Source organism: Thamnophis sirtalis, unplaced genomic scaffold (assembly GCF_051295495.1).
Source record: "Thamnophis sirtalis isolate CommonGarterSnake01/CBP01778 unplaced genomic scaffold, rThaSir2_p1.2 scaffold_12, whole genome shotgun sequence".
Lineage (NCBI taxonomy): Eukaryota > Metazoa > Chordata > Lepidosauria > Squamata > Natricidae > Thamnophis > Thamnophis sirtalis.
The window spans coordinates 58,409,016-58,430,892 of record NW_028261392.1 but is presented as its reverse complement, the minus strand read 5'-3'; the positions used below and the strand labels follow the sequence as shown (position 1 = coordinate 58,430,892).

At 40.8% G+C, this 21,877-nt stretch overlaps 1 protein-coding gene across 2 annotated transcripts in view; it reads left to right on the top strand.

The window, feature by feature from the left end:
• ASTN1 (astrotactin 1) overlaps positions 1 to 21,877 on the top strand; it is a 289,142-nt gene that overhangs the window by 219,397 nt on the left and 47,868 nt on the right. For both annotated transcript variants that reach the window (XM_087726796.1, XM_087726795.1), the window contains exons 13-16: positions 466 to 660; positions 3,506 to 3,633; positions 12,975 to 13,079; positions 16,533 to 16,721. In XM_087726796.1, coding sequence (XP_087582922.1) covers positions 466 to 660; positions 3,506 to 3,633; positions 12,975 to 13,079; positions 16,533 to 16,721 — 617 coding nt within the window. The remainder of the gene's footprint in view (positions 1 to 465; positions 661 to 3,505; positions 3,634 to 12,974; positions 13,080 to 16,532; positions 16,722 to 21,877) is intronic.

Sequence of the window (21,877 nt, the reverse complement as noted above, 5' to 3'; positions counted from 1 at the left end):
TTTGTAATTTCTTCAGTAGAGGTTTCTGCAATTAGGGATTAACAGATTTTTGCCCATCTCACTCAACTGCTGTTTAGTGGTTTTGTTATTCACTTATTTTGTTCTGTCCATTTTTCAATTAACTGAGGTAATTTCTTCATTTGAATTCCACATACCAATGTTAGCATGGTTCTTTTTATCTCCATGTAAATTGGTAGGGGCATTTTAAGAAATACTCCAGCACCAGGCATTACTTGGCACAAAAGTCATACATGGAAAATTTTTGCTGAATGTCTGAAATGTGAAAAAGCATAGAATTAGAACTAAATATTAATATCACATGATTTTACAGATCTGTAAGAAAAGTACTGTTGTTTTTAACCTGTGTGACCATACTTGCTATAGGTTCTTCCTTGAAGAGAAAACATATTTCTCTTTAGGAATCTTGTAAACAGTTTAAATGGTTTTTCTTGTAATCATTGGCAGATGCATTGAAGATTACAAACTAGGTATGGATGGCCGGTCTTGTCAGTTAATTTCGGAGTCCTGTCCAGGAGGTGCTGACTGTGAAGAGAGCCGGGAGCTGCCCATGAATCAAACCCTCTTTGGAGAAATGTTCTATGGCTACAACAATCAAACTCGTGAGTTGGCACCTGGGCAGGTGCTGAAGGGGACATTCAGGTGATGATTATATTGTGGGGAAAAAAGATTGCTGTTCTGTGGGATTCCAAGTTCTAATCTTTGTATTTTGCATTTTATCCGCACTGGGTTATTCATGGTGCTTTTACATCATACACTAAGCAAAATAGAAGCTCTCCCCAAAGCAACTTTCAAATTAAAATTTCCCTTCAATCCACATTAAAGATTAAACAGAAAGAAAGAAGATATGGAATATTATCAAACATGGAACTCATTCTACCAGTGGTTGGAAAAAAGGAGTGGAGATTAAGAATGCTAAGCAAAGAAAATAACCCAGACAACACAATATCTATTAAGCACTAACAAAATGTAAATAATAGAAAAATAATAAAAATTTATTTTAAAAAAATTCCCAGGTTTCCTTTGTTGCCTCAGTAAGACCTGGAATTTGACCTCAAGTGAATTTCTTTCAGAGATGAATGGCTTCTGTTGAAGGGCCTTTCTCTAATACTATTCCCCCAAGTCCTGAAGATATTAATGTTGCAGCAGATTGAGGTTTGTAATCTACTTACGAAAGACCAGGACTTGAGACCACGAAGGTGAGAGAAACAGGTTTATTGGATGCATCGAGTTCAGCATGTTCACACACCAAAATCTGAACTGCCTGGGCTCTGCCCAGGATGCTACTTTTATGCCGTGTTCCACACTGTGCATTCTCAAGGCGTTTCCATACACGAGACAAGCATGACATTTCGAAAAGGGGAAGTTCATTTGGAATGTTACAGAGAAGTACATAGGAAAAATACAAGAAAGAGAAGTTCCTATAATGTCTTAAGCTGTCAGCAGTTTTTACCTCTGTTCTATCTCTCACCCACGCCTGGCTTCCTGTGCCCCTCCTTTACAGGGTCTTGCCACACTGTTCAGCCCTATTTTTAATACTTATGAGGAAGTTGGGGAGAAAGTTCACTCCAGCTAAAAGTCAGCTTTGGAACTCCAGGGCACTAGAATGAAAAGCCAAACTAATATGAATTTATAAGGTCCATTCTATTAAGACCACCTAACCTGGCCAGCCACTGGTGGGTTTACATGTGTACCCCCTCCTGCATCATTAATATTCATGCAGATCCCTCTGCAATTATGCTATCTACCAAGAGAACACATTATCCATGAAACGATTGCATGTTTTAAAAGATTATATTTTTGGTCAGGTGTGTAATAAAGGAGTGTTAATGGGATTAGAAGAAATACTCCTTGAAGTCTCCATGCAATTCCATTACCATTTGATTCTCTATGGAAAAATACTGGTTTTCTTTTTATCACAAATTGATCATAATTTCTAGATAGATGATGACATTCCGGAGAAACAAGAGTTCTATTTAGTGATGTTTCTTTACAGGTGATCACCACATCCTCATTTACTTATTAAGTCAAAAATTAAAAGGGCTTTTTTCTCTGTAAGTGAAGTTTCTTATTGGAGCAAAATAAATTTCAACATGTCTTAACTTTTTTATTTCTTTTTTTAAAGAAAAGCTCTACACATGCTGGTTCTTCATTCACACAGTTCTTTAATCCTTCAATTTGTAAGAGCTGGTGGACAAAAATGAAGCCCAAAGAAAGGCTTCTCTAGCAACATTAATGGTCTTGAGGCAGTGGTGGGTTTCAAAATTTTTTAGAACCTCTTCGGTAGGTGTGGCCTGCTTTGTGGGAGTGGCTTGCCATCCATGTGACCAGGTGGGAGTGGCTTGCCAGCCATGTGATTGGGTGGGCGTGGCCAACTTGTAAAATGTGGTGAAACTCACTTAACAAGGCTCTTGCTTAGCAAGCAAAATGTTGGCTCAGAAACTCTGGCATTTGAAGCACACAAGTCTTAAAGCTGTCAAGTTACAAGACCCTTGCACCCCTAACCCTTTAGAAAAAAACCCCCAGGGGTGTTCAAACTTGACAGCTTTAAGACTTGTGGACTTCAACTCCCAGAATTCCTCCTCTCACTCTTCATCTTGAAGATGGGTGGATGGGCAGGGGAGGGAGCTAGAATGGTTCTAAACGGCACTGTAGATTTGTGGAACCGCTTCTATAAAAGAGGTTAGAACTGGCAGGAACCCACCCAACTGGCAGGAACCCATCCAAAGAGCCAAGGTGGTGCAGTGGTTAAATGCAGCACTGCAGGCTACTGCTAGATCAGCAGGTCAGCGGTTCAAATCTCACCGGCTCAGGGTTGACTCAGCCTTCCATCCTTCCGAGGTGGGTAAAATGAGGACCCAGATTGTTGGGGGCAATATGCTGACTCTCTGTAAACCGCTTAGAGAGGCCTGAAAGGCCTATGAAGCGGTATATAAGTCCACTGCTATTGCTATTGCTATTGCTACCCCTGTCTTGAGAAATCCTTTGATGTTGATGATGCAGACTTAAAATGTATGGTTTTTGAAACAATTTTAACAATTTTCGAAGAACTCACTTTCAAAAAAAGGAAAAAATAACAATATAAAAGGAACAATTGAAATAAAATGTTTTCATCATACTCTTTATTTCTGCTTAATTTTGATACGTCGATTATAGATTTCAATGAGATCTGTGAGCCTGCATATGGTGACATATTTCAACATCTAGAATGAAATTTGGAAAAATGTTAGAGATGCGTGAAGTACTCAGTCTTTTGTCATAATTTGATCTGGTTTCAAATTGCACTGAACAGTCTACTTTTCACAAATATATTTTGGGGGGAAAAAATTGGGACCTTCAAGCGTTTGAAGGTGTTTACAGTATTATATAAGTTATACAAGGAATATTGGTATTCTGCTGAAATTAGTTTAGGAAATAACTAGAAATAGATTTGCTTGGATTTTGTGAACTGACTTTTGCTTTGAACTTCTCGTTTGGTGCTTTTCAGGATGAATAACTTTGCTCGTGGCTTGGAGCAACAGCTGCCAGATGGACTAATGTTGGCCACTGTTCCACTAGAGAATCAGTGCCAAGAGGAGCTGTCTGAACCTACTCCTGATCCAGATTTCCTAACTGGTAAGTGATCCCTTTCAGAGGTCATTTCCACTAATTTTTGCATTAGTCTTGGGTCAGTCCTCAAACTGCTATCATCTGTTTTGGAATTGAATCAAGATATTTCTGTTTTTGTTCCAGTTTATCTGAAGCTATTTGTTTATTATAAATAGAATTTTCCCTCAAATTCGTAGGTTCTTTGGGTAGGAGGCAAGGAGATAATCAAAATGTGCATTGTGAGACAAATCATTTAATTTACATATGTACAAAACAGTGGTGGAGATCCCGTTGCAACCGATACGGTGCAACGGGGCCGGGCATCACCACATGAATACGAGAGCGCATGCACATGCATGCTTACCACCCGTGATGCCTCCGCGATGCCCCAGCTGCTTGGCGGAGCATTGCACAGGTGCCGTATACTCCACGCGCCTGCGCAGAAGCCCTCAAAACTTCAAATACCGGAAAGAACCATGGGCGGGCGGGTGAGCCCTCTGGAGCACCATACCGGAATGGTACCTGGTGCTCCCGGCAAGCACCGGTACACCCGTACCAGTCGTAACCCACCACTGGTGCAAAGGCCAAGATTTGTGTTGACATCAATAGTGGGTTGGTTGGGTTGGGTTGGGTTGGGTTGGGTTGGGTTGGGTTGGGTTATTAGATTTATATGCCGCCCTTCTCCCAAGGACTCAGGGCGGCGTACAACATTAAAAGAAACACAATGTTGCTTTGTGAAAAAGCAGATATGGGATTGAAGTGCTTGTGGTATAAAAATTCCCAGATCTCAGTTTCTGAATCCTACCGTTTGTTCAGTCTTAAAGTTTTGCAATATAGATATGACTCACTGGGGGGGGAAATGCAGTATTTTATGGCCAGTTAGTTTAATGATGGTATAGATTCAAAAAAAAAAGTCAAACAAATTTTACAAAAAAATAAGAATAAGAGATACATTATTTTGGTGCTACTGCGGTACTCCACATTTTCATAGAAGAATAATGATTGTGTTGCCAGTTAGTAAAATTGTAAGTCAGATACTATAAAAGGTGAACATTGGGAAATATACCGGGATGCCAGGGGTGGGTTTCTCGCCCCGTTCCAACCGGTTCGGTTGGAACGGGGCCGGCGGCGTCCTCGCGCACGCGTGCGGCGTCCTCGTGCATGTGTGCAGCGCACACATGTGTACTAGTGTCTGTGCGATGCTCCAGCTGCTCCTGGAGGATCGTGCAGGCGTTGTATGCATCCTGCGCATGTGTGGAAGCACAGAACTCATCAAAACAGGGTAAGGAGCGCGCGCGGGGCGCGCAGGTGGGCCCTTCGCTGTTCCCGGAAGTTACTTACTTCCGGGTTCGCTGACCAACCAGTTCGCAGGGACCGCCGCGAACCGGTTGAAACCCACCCCTGCGGGATGCTTACAATTAAGAAACATTTATTCAAATAAATTCCATAACTATAGTATCTGAAAGTCTCAGAGTAGTTTGGTAAGTCTGGACTCGGACAATGTAGGTAGTCCATGGACATGACTCACAAAGGGATTGCTTTTGTTAGGCAAGCTTTTAAGTCCCTCAACCCTTCTTTCCTTCCACCCCAGAGTTGCTTAGTTTAGGCATAAGAAAAGGTAAGTTACATATTAGTGAGGATTAAGTGTCTAGTAGGTATTGAGTGCCTGCTATGACAAAAGAGGGAAATAATAATATAATTGGAAATTTTATTTCAACTTGCAAAGGTAAATATCTTACCTAATCAGCCTCTCTTGGTAGTTCTCATTTAAAAAAGCTGAGTCAGTCACAGAACATATAGAGTTGGAAGGTACTTTTCAGACCTTCTTATCCAATCCTTTGCCCAGAGAAGGAATCCTCAGATCAATAACCATCAAACCTTTGCTTGAAAACATATAGTGATGTGTTCTGACCCCCCCCTCATCCCACACCAACACACGCTCCGAGGCAAAGATACTTTACGCAATTTATTAACAGACAGACAGGTCCTTGGCAGCAAACAGGCACAGACAAGCTTGGGCAGCAATCCAGCACAGATAAGGCTTGGCAGCAATCCAGCCTGCCAAGCTCACAATCATGTTCTCCGACATTAATTCCTGCGTTGACTTCTGCAAGAGGGGCATGTGCACAAGCAGTCTTTTTTATAGTCTGGAGAGGAGCCTAATGACCACCAGCTGAGTGCAATTACCTCCTGTAACTGCGCAACTGTTCCTGACGCCTATTAGCTCTTCGGTGACAGGCATCCAGGAACAACTCACTACTGGCGTCTGGATCACTCTCCATTGTCTCCTCCCCCACTGGTCCAAGGCTCAGGAGCCTCCTGGTGGCCAACCAGCCTCTCTGCACCCTGCTCAGAGTCGGAACCCGGTCCAGGGTCCTCCACATCCTCCAGAGCCGACTCATAGGGCCCCTCACTGTCGGAGTCTGGTGGCAGCTCCAACGGCTCCTGCTGGGCCACAACAGTGATGGATTAATACAACCTAGGAGGCAGGTTGTTCCATTGATTGATGACACTCATGATCAGAAAATTCCTCCTTATTTTTAGTTTGGAACTGTCTCTGTAAAGTTCCCACCAATTTGGCTTTGCCCTATCTGCAGGCTTGTGGAGAATAAATCCAAAAGTATTAGAAGACTTGTATTTTGTCCTCCCTAGGTTTTTTCTTCTTTAGGTTGAACATGCCCAATTCTTTAACTGTTTTTCATAAGATTTTTTCCTCCTAGCAGTTTATTGTCTTGGTTGCTCCTCTCTGCACACTTTCAGTTCCTCAGTATCTTTCTTGTATTGTGGTGACCAAAACTGGACAGGTGTTTGGGCAGGTATTCCAGGTGTGGTATAACAGCCACTGCACATAGTGGAACTATCATTCCCCCATGATTTCAACATTATACTTTTCTGTTCTGACCCCCCCCTTCTCCATCCAGGAACGAAAGCCAAAACAGATGTACAAAAGAATGTTTTAATCAGTCCAAGCTTTCATTGGCTTCAAGCCCAAAATAAACAAAGAGATAAAAGTCCTATAAACAAACGCAGCACTGCAAACAGGCTTATTCCAGCAAACCTACTTCTCCAAGTTGGTTTCTCTTGATTTGTGAACAGGTACGAGAACGTTGACTCCTGCAACCAGGGCGTGGCACAAACAGTCTCTTTTATACTCAGGAGAGGATCTGAATCAGCATCAGCTAAGCACAATCATCTAGCCCTTCGCCTGCGTGCATCCTGAAACAACTCCCAAATGTTTTCCAGAACATTCCCTTTGATCCAATGCTCTGCCGCCACCTGGTGGCCAACCAGTCTGTCCTCGCCCTGCTCGGAGTCGACACCCTGTCCAGTGTCCTCCACCTCCTCCAAGGCCGACTCATAAGACCCCTCGCTGTCGGAGTCTGGCGGCAGCTCCAACGGCTCCTGCCGGGCCACAACACTTTTCATACAGTCTAAGACATCTTTGTGCTGACTCGTGTTTAATTAATGGTCTACAAAGATCCCGCCCAGAAACACTACTGTTGAGCTAGATGCCACTTATCTTGTATTGCCCAAAATGCAGAAATTGATACTTTTCATCATTGAACAGTATTTTGTAGGGAAGGGCCTACAAGTGTTCAATTTTGAATACTGAGCCTGTCTTCGGCGGTATTAGCAATCCCTCCCGGCATTGTGTTGTCTGAGGATTTGGTGAACCTCTCTTTATCTTCTCACCTAAGTCAACTATAAAAACTTGGTGGAGCTTCCTTTGTCACTCCTGCACATGTTCTGAGATTTCTAACTATCTGTATCCACGTCCCATGGCTTCAACTAAGATTGTGATTTTTTTCCCATTGTAGCACATATAAAAATGCTCATTAAAATGCAATTAATCGAAAAATTAACACTATATGGCAATGTCTTGTGATTTTATTTATTTATTTATTTATTTATTTATTTATTTATTTATTTATTTATTTATTAGACTTATATACCGCTTCATAGGGCTTTCAGCCCTCTCTAAGCGGTTTACAGATTTTTTTAGCAAATTGAGTCAGCAACTTGCCCCCAACAATCTGGGTCCTCATTTCACCCACCTCGGAAGGATGGAAGGCTGAGTCGACCTTGAGCCGGTGAGATTTGAACCGCCGAACTGCAGATAACAGTCAGCTGAAGTGGCCTGCAGTACTGCACCCTAACCACTGCACCACATCGGCTCTATGATTGACTTCATAGCCAGATTTGCAGTGAGGCACTAGAGACTTAGTATATTAAGACAGGGAGAAAAATCTTTCCAAGCTATTTTTAATTACTGAAAAGCACCTATAGACATTTCTTTGGTATAATTACCATAGATTGTCCTGTCTTCTTTGTCTAATCCTCCAAGACAAAAAAAACCTCACTATTTTTTGAAGCCTTCTTTCATACATTTGCCTCCTTCATACCCGTTCTTCGGGTTTTTTGCTCTCTGAGGGAGCATTTAATTAGTAAGTATGTTGGCCAGTTTGCAGTTTGAACTATTGTGCCTGGGAAACTGGACACAATTATTTATTGTGCAGCAAATTGTTGCTTTCTTTGGCTCAGATACAAGATGTATAAAAGTCTAAGAAATAAGTATAGTCTCAAAGGATCTGAAGAAAATTAACCAAAAACAATTGCAGGGGGATGATTTATATATTATTGGAATGTGGTCAAATTTATAAATGGTTCATGGAAATAGAACCACTATTCATTTTTCTCAGAATATGATAAAAAAAATTTGATACAAGAATGTTGACTTCAGGTCAAATGTGGTTTTTTTCCCAGACAAAAAAAAAATTGAAACCAGATTCTAAGTTAGAATTTATGTTAGAACTTGCCTTGTACCACATATATTTAGCAATAGCAATAGCAGTTAGACTTATATACCGCTTCATAGAGCTTTCAGCCCTCTCTAAGCGGTTTACAGAGTCAGCATATCGCCCCCACAGTCTGGGTCCTCATTTCACCCACCTCGGAAGGATGGAAGGCTGAGTCAACCTTGAGCCGGTGAGATTTGAACTGCTGAACTGCAGATAACAGTCAGCTGAAGTCGGCTGCAGTACGGCACTCTAACCACTGCGCCACCTCGGCTCTATTATTTGATTGTAAACTCTATTGAAATATTTTGATGCTTGTTTTTAATAAATAAACCCATATAGTAATAATAGTATCTTGATTATAGTGCAAAATCAATGCAATGTAAGTTCAAACAACCAATTCACAGTATGATGTGCTTCAATTAAAAAAATCTTTGAAAATACCATGAAACAGAAGGCATATTTTAACAAATATGGTAGACATGTAAGGGAAAAAAAAGGAATATCATTCATAGAATTTTAGAAATTACATTTCAAATGAAATTACAATTTTAATAGATAATTTCAGAATATATTGAGAAGAAATATAATTTACTGAGATATTTGCTTATGGATATGAGGATAAATTTTGTCCAATATTGAAAGAAAAATACAACACTGATGATATCTGATTGGGAGTTTAAACTTGGAGAACACGCAACAATGACAAAACTAATAGCATACATCCACAACAGAATTTTAACCAAATTCAAGCAAGAATGTTTTTCATTTACAGTATACAATACATCAGGCAGCAAGGCAAATACAAGCATGTGGATTCTGAAAAGATCCACATGTTTATAAAATACTTCAAACCAGTCAAAGTATAAAAAAGAGTGAAGTTAGAAATCAACTACTTACCTACTTTTCCAAGCAGTTCCTTTTTTTTCTTTTAACATGTTATAAATTATATTTAAGATTGATGTAAACTTTTTCTTCTTACATTTGAAAATTTAATTTATCTAATAAATTAATTATTTAAACCATCATAGTATTAACAATTTCTTGTTTGAATTGCAGAAATACATCTGTACCCTGCTAATACCTCTATTTTATAATGTATTGTTCATATCTTATGAGGCAATAAAACAATTCCTTGGGAGAAAAAAATCTGGGTATGACGTAGCTTTACGACCAAAGTACAAAACTTAACGATTAAGAGATGAGTTCAGGATACTAGTCATTTAAGAAAACTTTTTGATAATGCAGATTGGAGTGCCAGTCCAGGATAGATTAATTAAAAATGCAATTCCACTTAAATATTATATCTTAGAAAAACATGTTCTAGAGTTTGAAGGCACAAAGGCACTGAAGCATTACAAGGGTTTTTTTACATCTGGGATCCATAATTGCAAAATATACGACATTAAAATGTGCTCTGGAAACGTCCTATCGGTGATATAGGATAACTTAAATAACACGCAGGTTGTGTTACCCTCAGCTTGCTGAGGCGTTGATGTAACCTGGGGGTTGCTGAAGTTATGCTGAAGATCAGTATCTTTTAATGCTTATTTAATCATCTCCATGGCTTTCTTGTAACCCATTTTTTTTTTTAAAAAATCAGGCCTGCTTCATACCCCATCGGATCCCACAACCTCTCTTCACCTATTACTGTGGCACCAATCATACCTGTGAGGAACTGGTGGGGCAGGATGGGAAAGAGATAGGAGGGAGCAGTCAATAGAAAGGATAGGTTTTGGAAAGTCTGTTGTAAGTTGAGAACTATGAATGAGAGAGATGAAAGAGAGAGCGAGAGATGATAGGTAAGTGTTGTGGCCCAGCAGGAGCCGTTGGAGCTGCCACCAGACTCCGACAGCGAGGGGCCCTATGAGTCGGCTCTGGAGGATGTGGAGGACCCTGGACAGGGTTCCGACTCCGAGCAGGCGCAGAGAGGCTGGTTGGCCACCAGGAGGCACCTGAGCCTTGGACCAGTGGGGAGGAGACAAGGGAGTGTGAGCCTGAGGTCAGCAGTGAGTTGTTCCTGGATGCCTGGCACCGAAGAGCTAATAGGCATCAGGAACAGTTGTGCAAGTACAGAAGGTAATTGCACTCAGCTGGCGGTCATTAGGCTCCTCTCCAGACTATAAAAAGACTGCTTGTGCACACGCCCCTCTTGTAGAAGTCAACGCATTGACTAAAAGTTGGAGAACATTATGGTGAGCTTGGCAGGCTGGATTGCTGCCAAGCCTTATCTGTGCTGGATTGCTGCCCAAGCTTGTCTGTGCCGGTTTGCTGCCAAGGACCTGTCTGTCTGTTAATTAAATGCCATAACCTATCTTTGGCTCAGAGTGTGTGTTGGTGTGGGACGAGGGGAGTCAGAACAGATAAGTAGGTAGGTTGGTCGATCAGTCGGTAGTCGGTCAGACAGACCGATAGACAGACAGACAGACATAATTTTAAACTCTTGTTTTTGATATTAATCAGCACAAGTCTCTAATCTAAGAAATGTCCTGGAAACCTCTCTAGTGTAGAGAATATGACTCTCAGAAGGTATGATTGTATTTTTTTCTTCTAGAAGTTGATTCCAGTGTGCAATTTCCCACCATAAAGAAGCATTGATAATCTAATGGCTATAGGTAAAATGCCAAGAGGTGCTGAGAAATTAGGCAGCCTCTGAATCGAATAAATAAATAAACAGGCACGTGTATCAGTATGAGTAGGACCTCATGTCTGCAGAAAGTAATATGCATCAGCTTTGAATTTCAATAGAAATGATAATAGGAGCATTTCATAGAATCAAGGCTGAAGAATAAGAATATTTGTATTAAGTTTTGATGGTTATTCATTCTCCATTCTTGCTTGTCGCAGCCATATACTTTTGTTTAATAAATAAATAGTTTTTAAATGCTTTAAAAAGCGTACCCATTGTACTCATTAAGGGGACTTTAATTTTGAATGGCCTGCTAGCTAGCTGTAACTAAGGCCTCTTAATTTTGAATCAATAGTTTCCTTTGGCTGGGGGAATTTAGTATTTTCCCATCACAGCCACTGTCTTCTCCAGTCAAGGGCAAGGAAATTGGATTAGGGATGAAGAAACAAGAGTATTTCGTTGTTCTCTGAATCTTCTTTAGAGGCCTTGCAGTGAGTGAGCACCTTAAGAAAACATATTTTATAGGACTAAGCTGAAGAATTCAGGCTAATATCAGAAACTCCTGGGAGAACTTGGACTACTGAAGTAAAGTTACCTGGGAAGTTATAGTTGAGCTATATGAGAAGGATTCATTTCTATCTGCTGACTCGGTTTTGGATAATGTTATATCTGCTCTGATTTGGGTTGGGTTTGTAATTGGGCCTAATGACCCAAGACCACTTAGTTCTGGTTATTAAAAAGAGACAGTTTAGAGGATTTCCTGTTCTGTCCCATCCAGATGAGGAGCATTGTAAGAACAAATGGTAAAAGAAGACTCTTCCACTTTGGATAGATTCATACCCAGATATCTTAACACAGTGGTCTCCAACCTTGGCAACTTTAAGACTTGTGGACTTCAACTCCCAGAGTTCCTCAGCTAAAGTTGCCAAGGTTGGAGACCACTGTCTTAACATGTAGACGGTGTGCAAGTTCAGATAATCCTTGACATACGATCCCAAATGAACCCAACATTTCCATTGCTTAAGTTGTTAAGTGAGTTTTGCCCCATTTTAACTATTCTTCTCGCCACAGTTGTTAAGTGAATCGCTGGACTTATTAAGTTAGTAACACGGTGGTTAAATGAATCTGGCTTCCCCACCACCTTTGCTTGTCAGAAGGTCGCAAAAGGTGATCACATGACCCTGGGACACCGCAAACCGTCATAAATATGAGCCAGTTGTCAAGCATCTGAATGTAAATCACACGACCATGGGGACACTGCAATGGTCATAAGTGTGAAAAACAGACAGAAGTCACTTTTTCCAGTGCCGTTGCAGCTTTGAACAGCGACTAAACTAATGGTTGTAAGTCAAAGACTACCTGTACTGAAATCCCAGGGAGAGGTCTGGCAGGCTATGGGGAGATAGACCCATAATGCACCACCTCTTCTTTGCCACATCCATAGGAAAAATAAATCAAACAGATAATTTCTTCTGAATCTGCTTTATAAATTAGCAATAGCAATAGCAATAGCAGTTAGACTTATATACCGCTTCATAGGGCTTTCAGCCCTCTCTAAGCGGTTTACAGAGTCAGCATATTGCCCCCAACAACAATCCGGGTCCTCATTTTACCCACCTCGGAAGGATGGAAGGCTGAGTCAACCCTGGGCCGGTGAGATTTGAACCGCTGAACTGCAGATAGCAGTCATCTGAAGTGGCCTGCAGTACTGCACTCTACCCACTGCGCCACCTCGGCTCTTCAAATTCAGGGTAAGGTGATTTCAACAAACATTTCATCCCCAAGCTAAAATAGCTCAGTGTGAGAAATGTACTTCCCTTGGGATTCTGCTGAACGGGGAAATCAATTCAGATTCCGTGTCAGATTTAGAATACCACTACGTTGCAAATGTTTTATGCCGAGTGTCTTTGCCTTTCTTATTTTGCCCATGGTTTCGTCCACAGGGATGGTGAATTTCAGTGAGATTTCTGGATATCCTTTGCTACAACATTGGAAAGTTCGCTCTGTCATGTATCATGTCCGGTTAAACCAAATGACCACCTCTCAGTGTAAGTTATGTCCAGTACTTAGATTGGCCATAGTATCACAGCAGGAGTGGGGGGTGGGGGAGAGGGGGGGTGGGACATCAGCCAAAAAGGCAGCCATTCTAACTTTTTAATTGTAAATTTTAAATGTGTTTTTATTTTCCATTTTCATTTTCGTACAGTCACATATATACTGTGCAGAACCGGGGCCATATAACATTAAACAATAAACACAGCCATTCCTCTTGTCAATAATACCCCCAAAAATAGAAACCCAATGTACCTCTTCGACCCTCCATACACCCTTTCTTTCACCCCCCTCCAACTTTCCAGCTTCCCTCCATCATTCCCCTCTACCCTACTTCCCCTCCCCCTCTACCACACCTCTCTCCCAGTACACTCCCTCCCTTCCTTCTCACCCTCCCTCCAATCCCCTCTCCCACCCTCTCTACCCCTCTTTCTTCTATCCCTCTACTCCTCCCTTCGGTGTATTTCTACTATCTATTAATATATTCAGCTTGTCCTATTTTAACACTGGAATTGAAGAGCAACAGTATACAAGTGCAATCACGTTACTTTAAAATCTAACACATACTATATCTCCCCCCTAAGACCCCACCTCCCTCCCCCCCCGGACTTCCCAGAGCCATCAGCAATTTCATATGTAAGAGTTAAAAGGGAACAGATTTGTCTGGTTGCATACCCAAAATATCTGTTGAATTCTAATTCCAATGTTGGATGGCAATTTAATGATTAGTGATTTAATGATCCCAGTAGATCTGGAGAATACTAATTCCATATATTCAATATTCCATTCTAAACCATTTGCACATTAATTACATGTGTACTACGGTTTTATATTGTATACTAAAACCATGGCATTTTATTCTAAGGTATGCATTTTGCATACAGCTTGCAGTTCTTTCCATTGAAAATCATGCTGCACAATTCAAATTATCAAAGCAGAAAAACTGAGTTCAGTGGAAGTCTGGAGATTGCAAATGAGTTTGCTGAAAATGCAGATTGTATAAATTTTTAGGGGTCTGCATTCAGAGTTCTGTCAAATTTGCCTTCTTAAATATTTGCGGCCCTTTGACTTTCCTATGCATCTTAAAACATGTAGATAAGATAAAGCAAATATTCATCTTCTCTAGGAGCACACAGTGTGATGTCATATATTGTCTGTTGGGCATGTAATTTTTTATCCTTTAAGAAATATTGAAGCTTCCCCTCCCCCCCCAAAAAAAGATTGATGAAAAACATCAGGAAATAGACTAGCAGATCACATAGGATGGCATTTTTGCAGATGTTCATGTGGCTTCACACAAGGTATTCGGTCTTAGAAGCTCGACTTTAAATAAAAATGTCTGAGCAGAGACAGTTTATCTGAATATTGAAAGAAATACTTTAATAGAGAAAAATCTGTATCTATTGCATTCATTATACAGTGTTGATATTTTCTTTGCAACCCAATATACAATGTTCCTTAGAAATGTAACATTTTTCAATCATTCAATCAAGGTAACAATTTTTTTTATAATATACTTTTTTATTTTCCATTTTCATAACATATAATCACATGTATACTATTACATAGCCAATATCCTATTGTATTAAGAAGTAATTACATCAGTTCCTCTTGTCATCAATGCCCAGAAAGATAAAAACCCATTATTAGCTCTTCTGCTCTCCATACACCTCTTTCTTCTACCTCTCTCCTATCTCCTTTCTTCCCTCCATCATCCTTTTCTACTCTACTTCCCCTTCCGTTCTCCTTCTCCCCTCTCTTCATTCCACTCCTCCTTATCCTCCTCATCTTCCCCCCTTACCCTCTCTCCTATTCCTCTCTTCCCATCTTTCTTCTCTCCTCTGTTTCCCACTCTTCCTCTTATTGGTGTATTTCAGCTTCTGAGCAAACTCCAGTCTATGTTGATGGTATTTATGCTTCCATATCAATATACTTAACATATCTTAGTTTTAAAGAAAAAATAAGAGAAGACAGTATACATGTGCAATCATGTTACATTAAAATCTAACACCCCTCGTCAAGCCTCCCTCCCTCCCCCCTCCCCCCCCCCAGCCTTCCCTCCCCCGACTTCCCAGAACCCATACACGGTATAAATCTTTAACAAAAACAGTCTAAAATATATTGGAAAAAAGAATAGAAAATTGATAACATCTTTACATTGAACTTAGCTCCTCCTTGCTAGGCTAACTTTAAACAATTTATATCATTCCTGATCTTAATCATAAGCTATCTGGAATTTCTTAGTCCCATATTTATTTTGTAACAGTTTAATTTTTGAGGACTGATGCTATAACAATTTTTTTGGGTGAGCAATTCTTATTGTTTCCTCATCACCCCACAAACAACTAAGAGTTTGCTGCTGAAATTAAACATTTTTATCAGGCTAAAACAAGGCAATTTACTCCTTTACACACTGAATTCGGTCCTGAAACATTTGGAAATAGCCACCAACCTTGTTTAAATATCAGTTCTATTAAGTACAGTTAACCTCATTTTTACATACAGACTGCTGGGTACTAGCGAGGGCAAGGATTACTAACCTGCTTGTGAGCATATGGAAGCATTTAAATGCAGTAGAAACAGAGGTGGGTTCCTACCAGTTCACACCAGTTCGGTAGAACCGGTTCGTCAAATCTACCGAACCGGTTAGAAGTGGTTCCACCAGAAAGCAGGACACACCTACAGAAGAGATTCCAAAAAATTTTGAAACCCACCACTGACACACACACACACACACACACACAGACTCACACAGAGAGAGAAAAAGAAAGAGAAAGGAAGGAAGAAAGAGCCAAGGTGGCGCAGTGGTTAAATGCAGCACTGCAGGCTACTGCTAGATCAGCAGGTCAGCGGTTCAAATCTCACCGGCTCAGGGTTGACTCAGCCTTCCATCCTTCCGAGGTGGGTAAAATGAGGACCCAGATTGTTGGGGGCAATATGTTGACTCTCTGTAAACCGCTTAGAGAGGCCTGAAAGGCCTATGAAGCGGTATATAAGTCTACTGCTATTGCTAAAAAAAAAAAAAAGAAATAAAGAGAAAAAGGGAAAAGAAAGAAAAAGTGAGAGAGAGAGATGAAAGAAAAAAAGGAAAAAGGGACAGAGAGACAAAAGGAAGGAAAGAGAGAGAGAGAGAAAGAAAGAAAGAAAGAAAGAAAGAAAGAAAGAAAGAAAGAAAGAAAGAAAAGAAAGAAGGAAAAAAAGAAAAAAAGAAAACAAACACATGGCCGGCAAGCCACTCCCACCAGGTCACATGACCGGAAAGCCACTCCCACCAGGTCACATGGCCGGCAAGCCACTTCCACAAAGGAGGCCACACCCACAGAGTAGGTTCGAAAATTTTTTGAAACCCACCACTGGGTAGAAACATGTATTTCTGTCTGTCTGCCTACCCTCTCTGTCTTTTTCTCTCTCACTTAAGTTCTTCCTTGCTGTACTTGTGTTCTCTGCAGCATTTGGTAATGCCCTCCATTCTCTGGATGGAGCAACATCTCGGGGAGATTTTGTGGCTCTGCTGGATCATTTTGGCAACCACTATATCCAGGAAGCTGTCTATGGATTTGAGGAATCCTGCTCTATCTGGTATCCTAACAAGCAAGTGCAAAAACAGCTCTGGCTGGAATATGAAGATATTAGCAAAGGTAAGCTTCATTTCTGCCACCTTCTTTACACTGGGACACAACAGGGCAGAGAAAGGCAAGTACCAGTAGTGTGGAGAGGTGATAGTAAAGATTCTGTTGTGGCCGGGAAAATTCTGCACTTGGAACTATTTTAAAGAGGTTGCTTCATCTGCATCATAAACTTTGATGGCAGTGTTTGCCTTTTAACAGCTCTCAGGGGTTGTAAAGGGGATGAAAGGAAGAACATTTGAAGGGCAGAAAGTTTCGGGCAAAGAAGAAAATTGTGCTGGATTGGAAATCTTACTTGAACCTGGATGTCAGAGCAGATATAACTGTGACAAGCTTTTGTTCCACCCTCAGAGATGTAACCACCTGTTTTTTCAAGAGTTGCACCAGCTATAACTCTGTGGCAGGAAAGTAGAGTTGAGATTGTCATCTGGGATACTCTGCAGGTATCCCACAACAGGTGTTGTTGTTGTTTAGATAATTTGTGAGTTATTGTTTGTTCAAGACTTGGCTCCAGGGAAAAAGTTAGGGCATTGCTTTTTACTGGCCTCCATGTTATACAACTTCATCCCTACTTCAGTTTCTTTACTTTGACACTGCTTGGAACTGGAATCAGCAATTAGTTTCATAACTTTTTTTTAATAAGCTGTAAGGTTTCAATTTGCTTACTGGGGGTGGGGGAAAATCTCATGGTCACCATGACAACTGTGAGTTGGCCTGCGGTATCTGTTGTGGCCCAGCAGGAGCCGTTGGAGCTGCCACCAGACTCCGACAGAGAGGGGCCCTATGAATCGGCTTTGGAGGATGTGGAGGACCCTGGACAGGGTTCTGACTCTGAGCAGGGTGCAGAGAGGCTGGTTGGCCAACAGGAGGCACCTGAGCCTTTGACCAGTGGGGAGGAGATAAGGGCGTGTGATCTGGACGTCAGCAGTGAGTTGTTCCTGGATGCCCAGCACCGGAGAGCTAATAGGCGTAAGGAACAATTATGCAATTACAGGAGGTAATTGCACTCAGCTGGTGGTCATTAGGCTCCTCTCCAAACTATATAAAAGGACTACTTGTGCACACACCCCTTTTGCGGAAGTCAATGTTGGATGAACAGTATTGTGAGCTTGGCAGGCTGGATTGCTGCCAGGGCTTATCTGTGCTGGATTGCTGCCCCAGCTTATGTGTGCCGGTTTGCTGCCAAGGACCTGTCTGTCTGTGAATAAATTCCGTAAAGTATCTTTGGCTTGGAGTGTTTTGGTGTGGGACGAGGGGGGTCAGAACAGATATCTACTTACATTTTCATCATACCCTTTCACTGTCAAATCATTATCTGGTTATTATGATTAATGGAATGGAGATATTATTCATTGTGCTTGTGGTTGACATTTGGTGGGTTCAGGATGTGGGTGGTATGTCTTAGCACAGGTATTGTGCAAAACTTTTTGGCAGTCCTTGATATCCTCAGCTATGATATTTTAGCTCTGGACTAAAAGGTTAAGGGGTTTGGGCAAGAGGGGCATTTGATGGGTCTTTTTCCTCCAAGTCTGGTTTGTGGTCCCAATCACTGCTGTTGGGAGAAGAGAGATCTAGCACATGATACCTAGTTCATCTCTTCATTTCTCTTCTCATTTCTATTTAACATCTACATAACACTGCTAGGAGCATCACTAATTGGCAGTACATGTGATATTCAGTTACATAATCTCTGCCCTGAGCTGACCAAGAATGCTACCAAGGTCCTTTTTCAGCCTCTGGATGCTATGAAGATTGGAATGGGGGAAAATACGCTTCAACTCATCTCTAGCAACACTGGTGCCTATTTTGAATCCAGAGACCTTCCTTTGTTATTTCTGAATGGGGTGACATTTTCCCACAGCCTTCCTCCTGGGATCCGAACCCCTGCTTGACAAATTGTTAGCTGTTAAGCACAAGACACTGAAAAAAACCCAAAATTTTAATCCTTTATTCACTTACTCCCAGTGGACAGAATCTTGCTAAACTAATGATATAAACTCTAACCCTAACCTACCAGATATATCCTGATGGATTGTAGGACTACCCTTAATTTTTTCTCCCTTTCCCATGCAGCTCGAGACTGTGCAGACTCTTAATCTGGATCTCTTTTAGGGAAAGCTTTGGGTTACCAAAATTCTTCCCCACTGCTCCTGCAGATATATAGATATGATATGATATGATGATATGATATGATATATGTGTCTGTGTGTGTTGCAATTGTGCTGATAAATAAATAAAGGGAGACTAGTATAGATCTATTTCAAGCTATTTACCTCTCATCAGCTAGCCAAAGCCTTACTGGGAATCGAACCTGGGCTGTATTACATATTAGGCAGTTATATATTTATTTATCAGCACAATTGCAACACAAATGTAACAAGGCAACATAAAGAAAATGGCTTTCTGCCTGGATGGCTCCCAGAGTGAGTCGATAGACAGAAAAGGGAAGCAGTATGCTCCCTCCCATATTTGGGCATACCAGGGGATGTGACACAATACACACAGACAGACAGACAGACAGACAGACAGACACACACACACACACACACATGTTGTATTTGTGCTGATAAATAAATAAAGGGAGACTAGCATAGATCTATTTCAAGCTATTTAGCTCTCATCAGCTAGCCATACCCTTACTGGGATTCGAACCTGGGCTATATTACATATTAGGCAGATGTGTTAACCACTAAGCCACAAGGTTCTCCTCCTTTATCATAACAAGACCAGCATATATATGCTGGTCTTGTTATATTCGGGCTGCCTCTATATTTCCCAGCTGCCTCTGGAACAGAACATTCAGTCTAGTTTCTCCCTATTATATTTTTGAGAAGTTGTGAAAACATAACTCTTCATCTGAGCATACTTGAAGGTTCTGCTGCATCAGAGGCCTCTTGTTATGTTCAGGTTAATACTTTTTATGTTTTAACATTGGGTTCTTATTTATAAACTGTTTGGAATCCTGGGAAACGGAGCATCATTATAAGCTGAAATAATAAATAAATATATTAACTAACTGACCCACAGATTTCTCAGCATTCAAGAGAACTATTTAAAAAGGTAACTTTGTGCTGTAGAAACTTGGGGTAGTTTTGTGAGACCTGAAATTTCCTGTGTACAAGACAAAATAATGGATAGAGTCGAGATGGCAGAATGTGTTGCTGCTTCTTTGAAAGGACGTGTGCGGGTCTAGTAGATGGAGTGGCTGCTGCATTTGCTAAAGCGTGTTGTTATTTAAAAGCACTCTGTCCCACCATTCACCTCTAAATTGGTCATCATGTCCCTGATGCTCTTTCACAGGGTATTGAGGGTGTTTTTCTAGCTAAGGACAAAGATTGGCAATTTATTCCCAATCAAGGGCCAAATTTTCTATAATTGTCTAGCCTGAGGTTTTCGGGTGTTTTTATTGCAACATAGCAAAATAATTCTAAATTCACTAACTTGGGAATAGGTCTTGCTAAATAAATCCTGGCAAGGCTTACTATTGGGTAGACATCTATAGGATTGCAGTGTTGTTGGAATATCAAAGTGTTGTTCTAAAAAGTGGGAAACACGAGGGTCTGTGCAGTAATGCTTAGAGTTCAAGGATAGGCTACAGCACTGTGAAAATATTTCTCATATCCTGTTGTTTTCATACTGTTGTTCAATTTACTTTTATTTGAGCATGGATTCAACTATCATAAAAGGTGCGGGCATGACTCTGTGAGAACTTAGTTTACAGTGCCACACATGCAGAAACACAAACGCACAACATACACATATGCCTGCACTTTTTTTAGTGATGCAATACAGGTAAATGATAGCATGTTTGCAATATCAACGTGACCAGCTGTTGTAACAATGTGGTTCAAGAGACTGACTTACTAATCAGAAAATTCATGACTCAAATCTTACCTAGTTCATTAATTTACCAGCTGTCCTTGGACTAAGCTAATCCTCAGCCACCTCAACCTCCCATCCCCAAATGGGTTAATTAATTATAATGATGTGTACATCAAAATGGGGCATATGGATATTATGAAACAAAAGATATGTGCTCAGATACACATTTAAATGGTATATATCTGTGTTCTGACCCCCCCCCCCCCTTTCACGGCTCGTTAACAAACGCAGGCAGGCAACTTAAAAGGACTTTTCTTTATCAGTTTTCAGTTCAAACTGGCTTCGAGTCCAGAAATAACATAAACACAACTCTCCGATAAGAATTCAAAGCAAAACTCTTACAAGCAATATGCACTTCTTCCGAAGTCTTCACGGATCAGGTTTACAAGAAACACCAAAGCACTTATCCAAGTGTAACAAGCATAAATCACGATTAATAATCAAGCAATGTTTTACCAACACGGAACACACGAAGGAACGTTGACTCCAGCGACTGGGGTGTGGCAGCATCCGTCCTTTTATCTCCAAACTTGCCTCCCACAAGCCCCAGCTGCATACTGAATCTTGATCCCGAAAAAACTTGCAGCAAACATCTGCTGAGTCACAACATATCTGTATGAAGCCAGGATTACTTTTTTCATATGAACTTACTATTAAAAACTGTGAGGGAGGGAGGGAGGGAGGGAGGCAGGGAAGGAAGGAAGGAAGGAAGGAAGGAAGGAAGGAAGGAAGGAAGGAAGGAAGGAAGGAAGGAAGGAAGGATTTGGGAATAACTAAGAGGATGGGGTTGTATAGGAATTCTAAAACCCTTACATGAGTTAACCAAGGACATGTTGGTTTGGAATTGAATTAGTCCCAAGGACAATTAGCTATCCATGGGGAGTCATATAACAGAGCATTATCCTTATGGAAATGGTCTGTGATAGGTTACTATAAAGAGCGAGAGATTTATGTGAATAAAATATAGAAGCTAATAGGCAAAATTAACTAGGACGTTCTCATGCATAAGCCCTTCTAAAGCTTCTGTTCATATCTTGTAGTGGGGAATAATCCAAGGGCTGTGCCTATTATGTATAATAGCAACAAATATTAATTGTGAGAGTTCCTCACTTAGGTTAAAATCTTATTAAACCTATGAAGCATTTTGTTTTATTCGTGGAATTTTCTTTAAAAAAAAAATATTTTGAGGACTTGATAAATTGACTGCTGGTTTATCTGAAGAGGGAAAAGAGCAATTTTGCAATATACCATGGGTTTGATGAAGTATCCTTTTTGCACCCTTTATT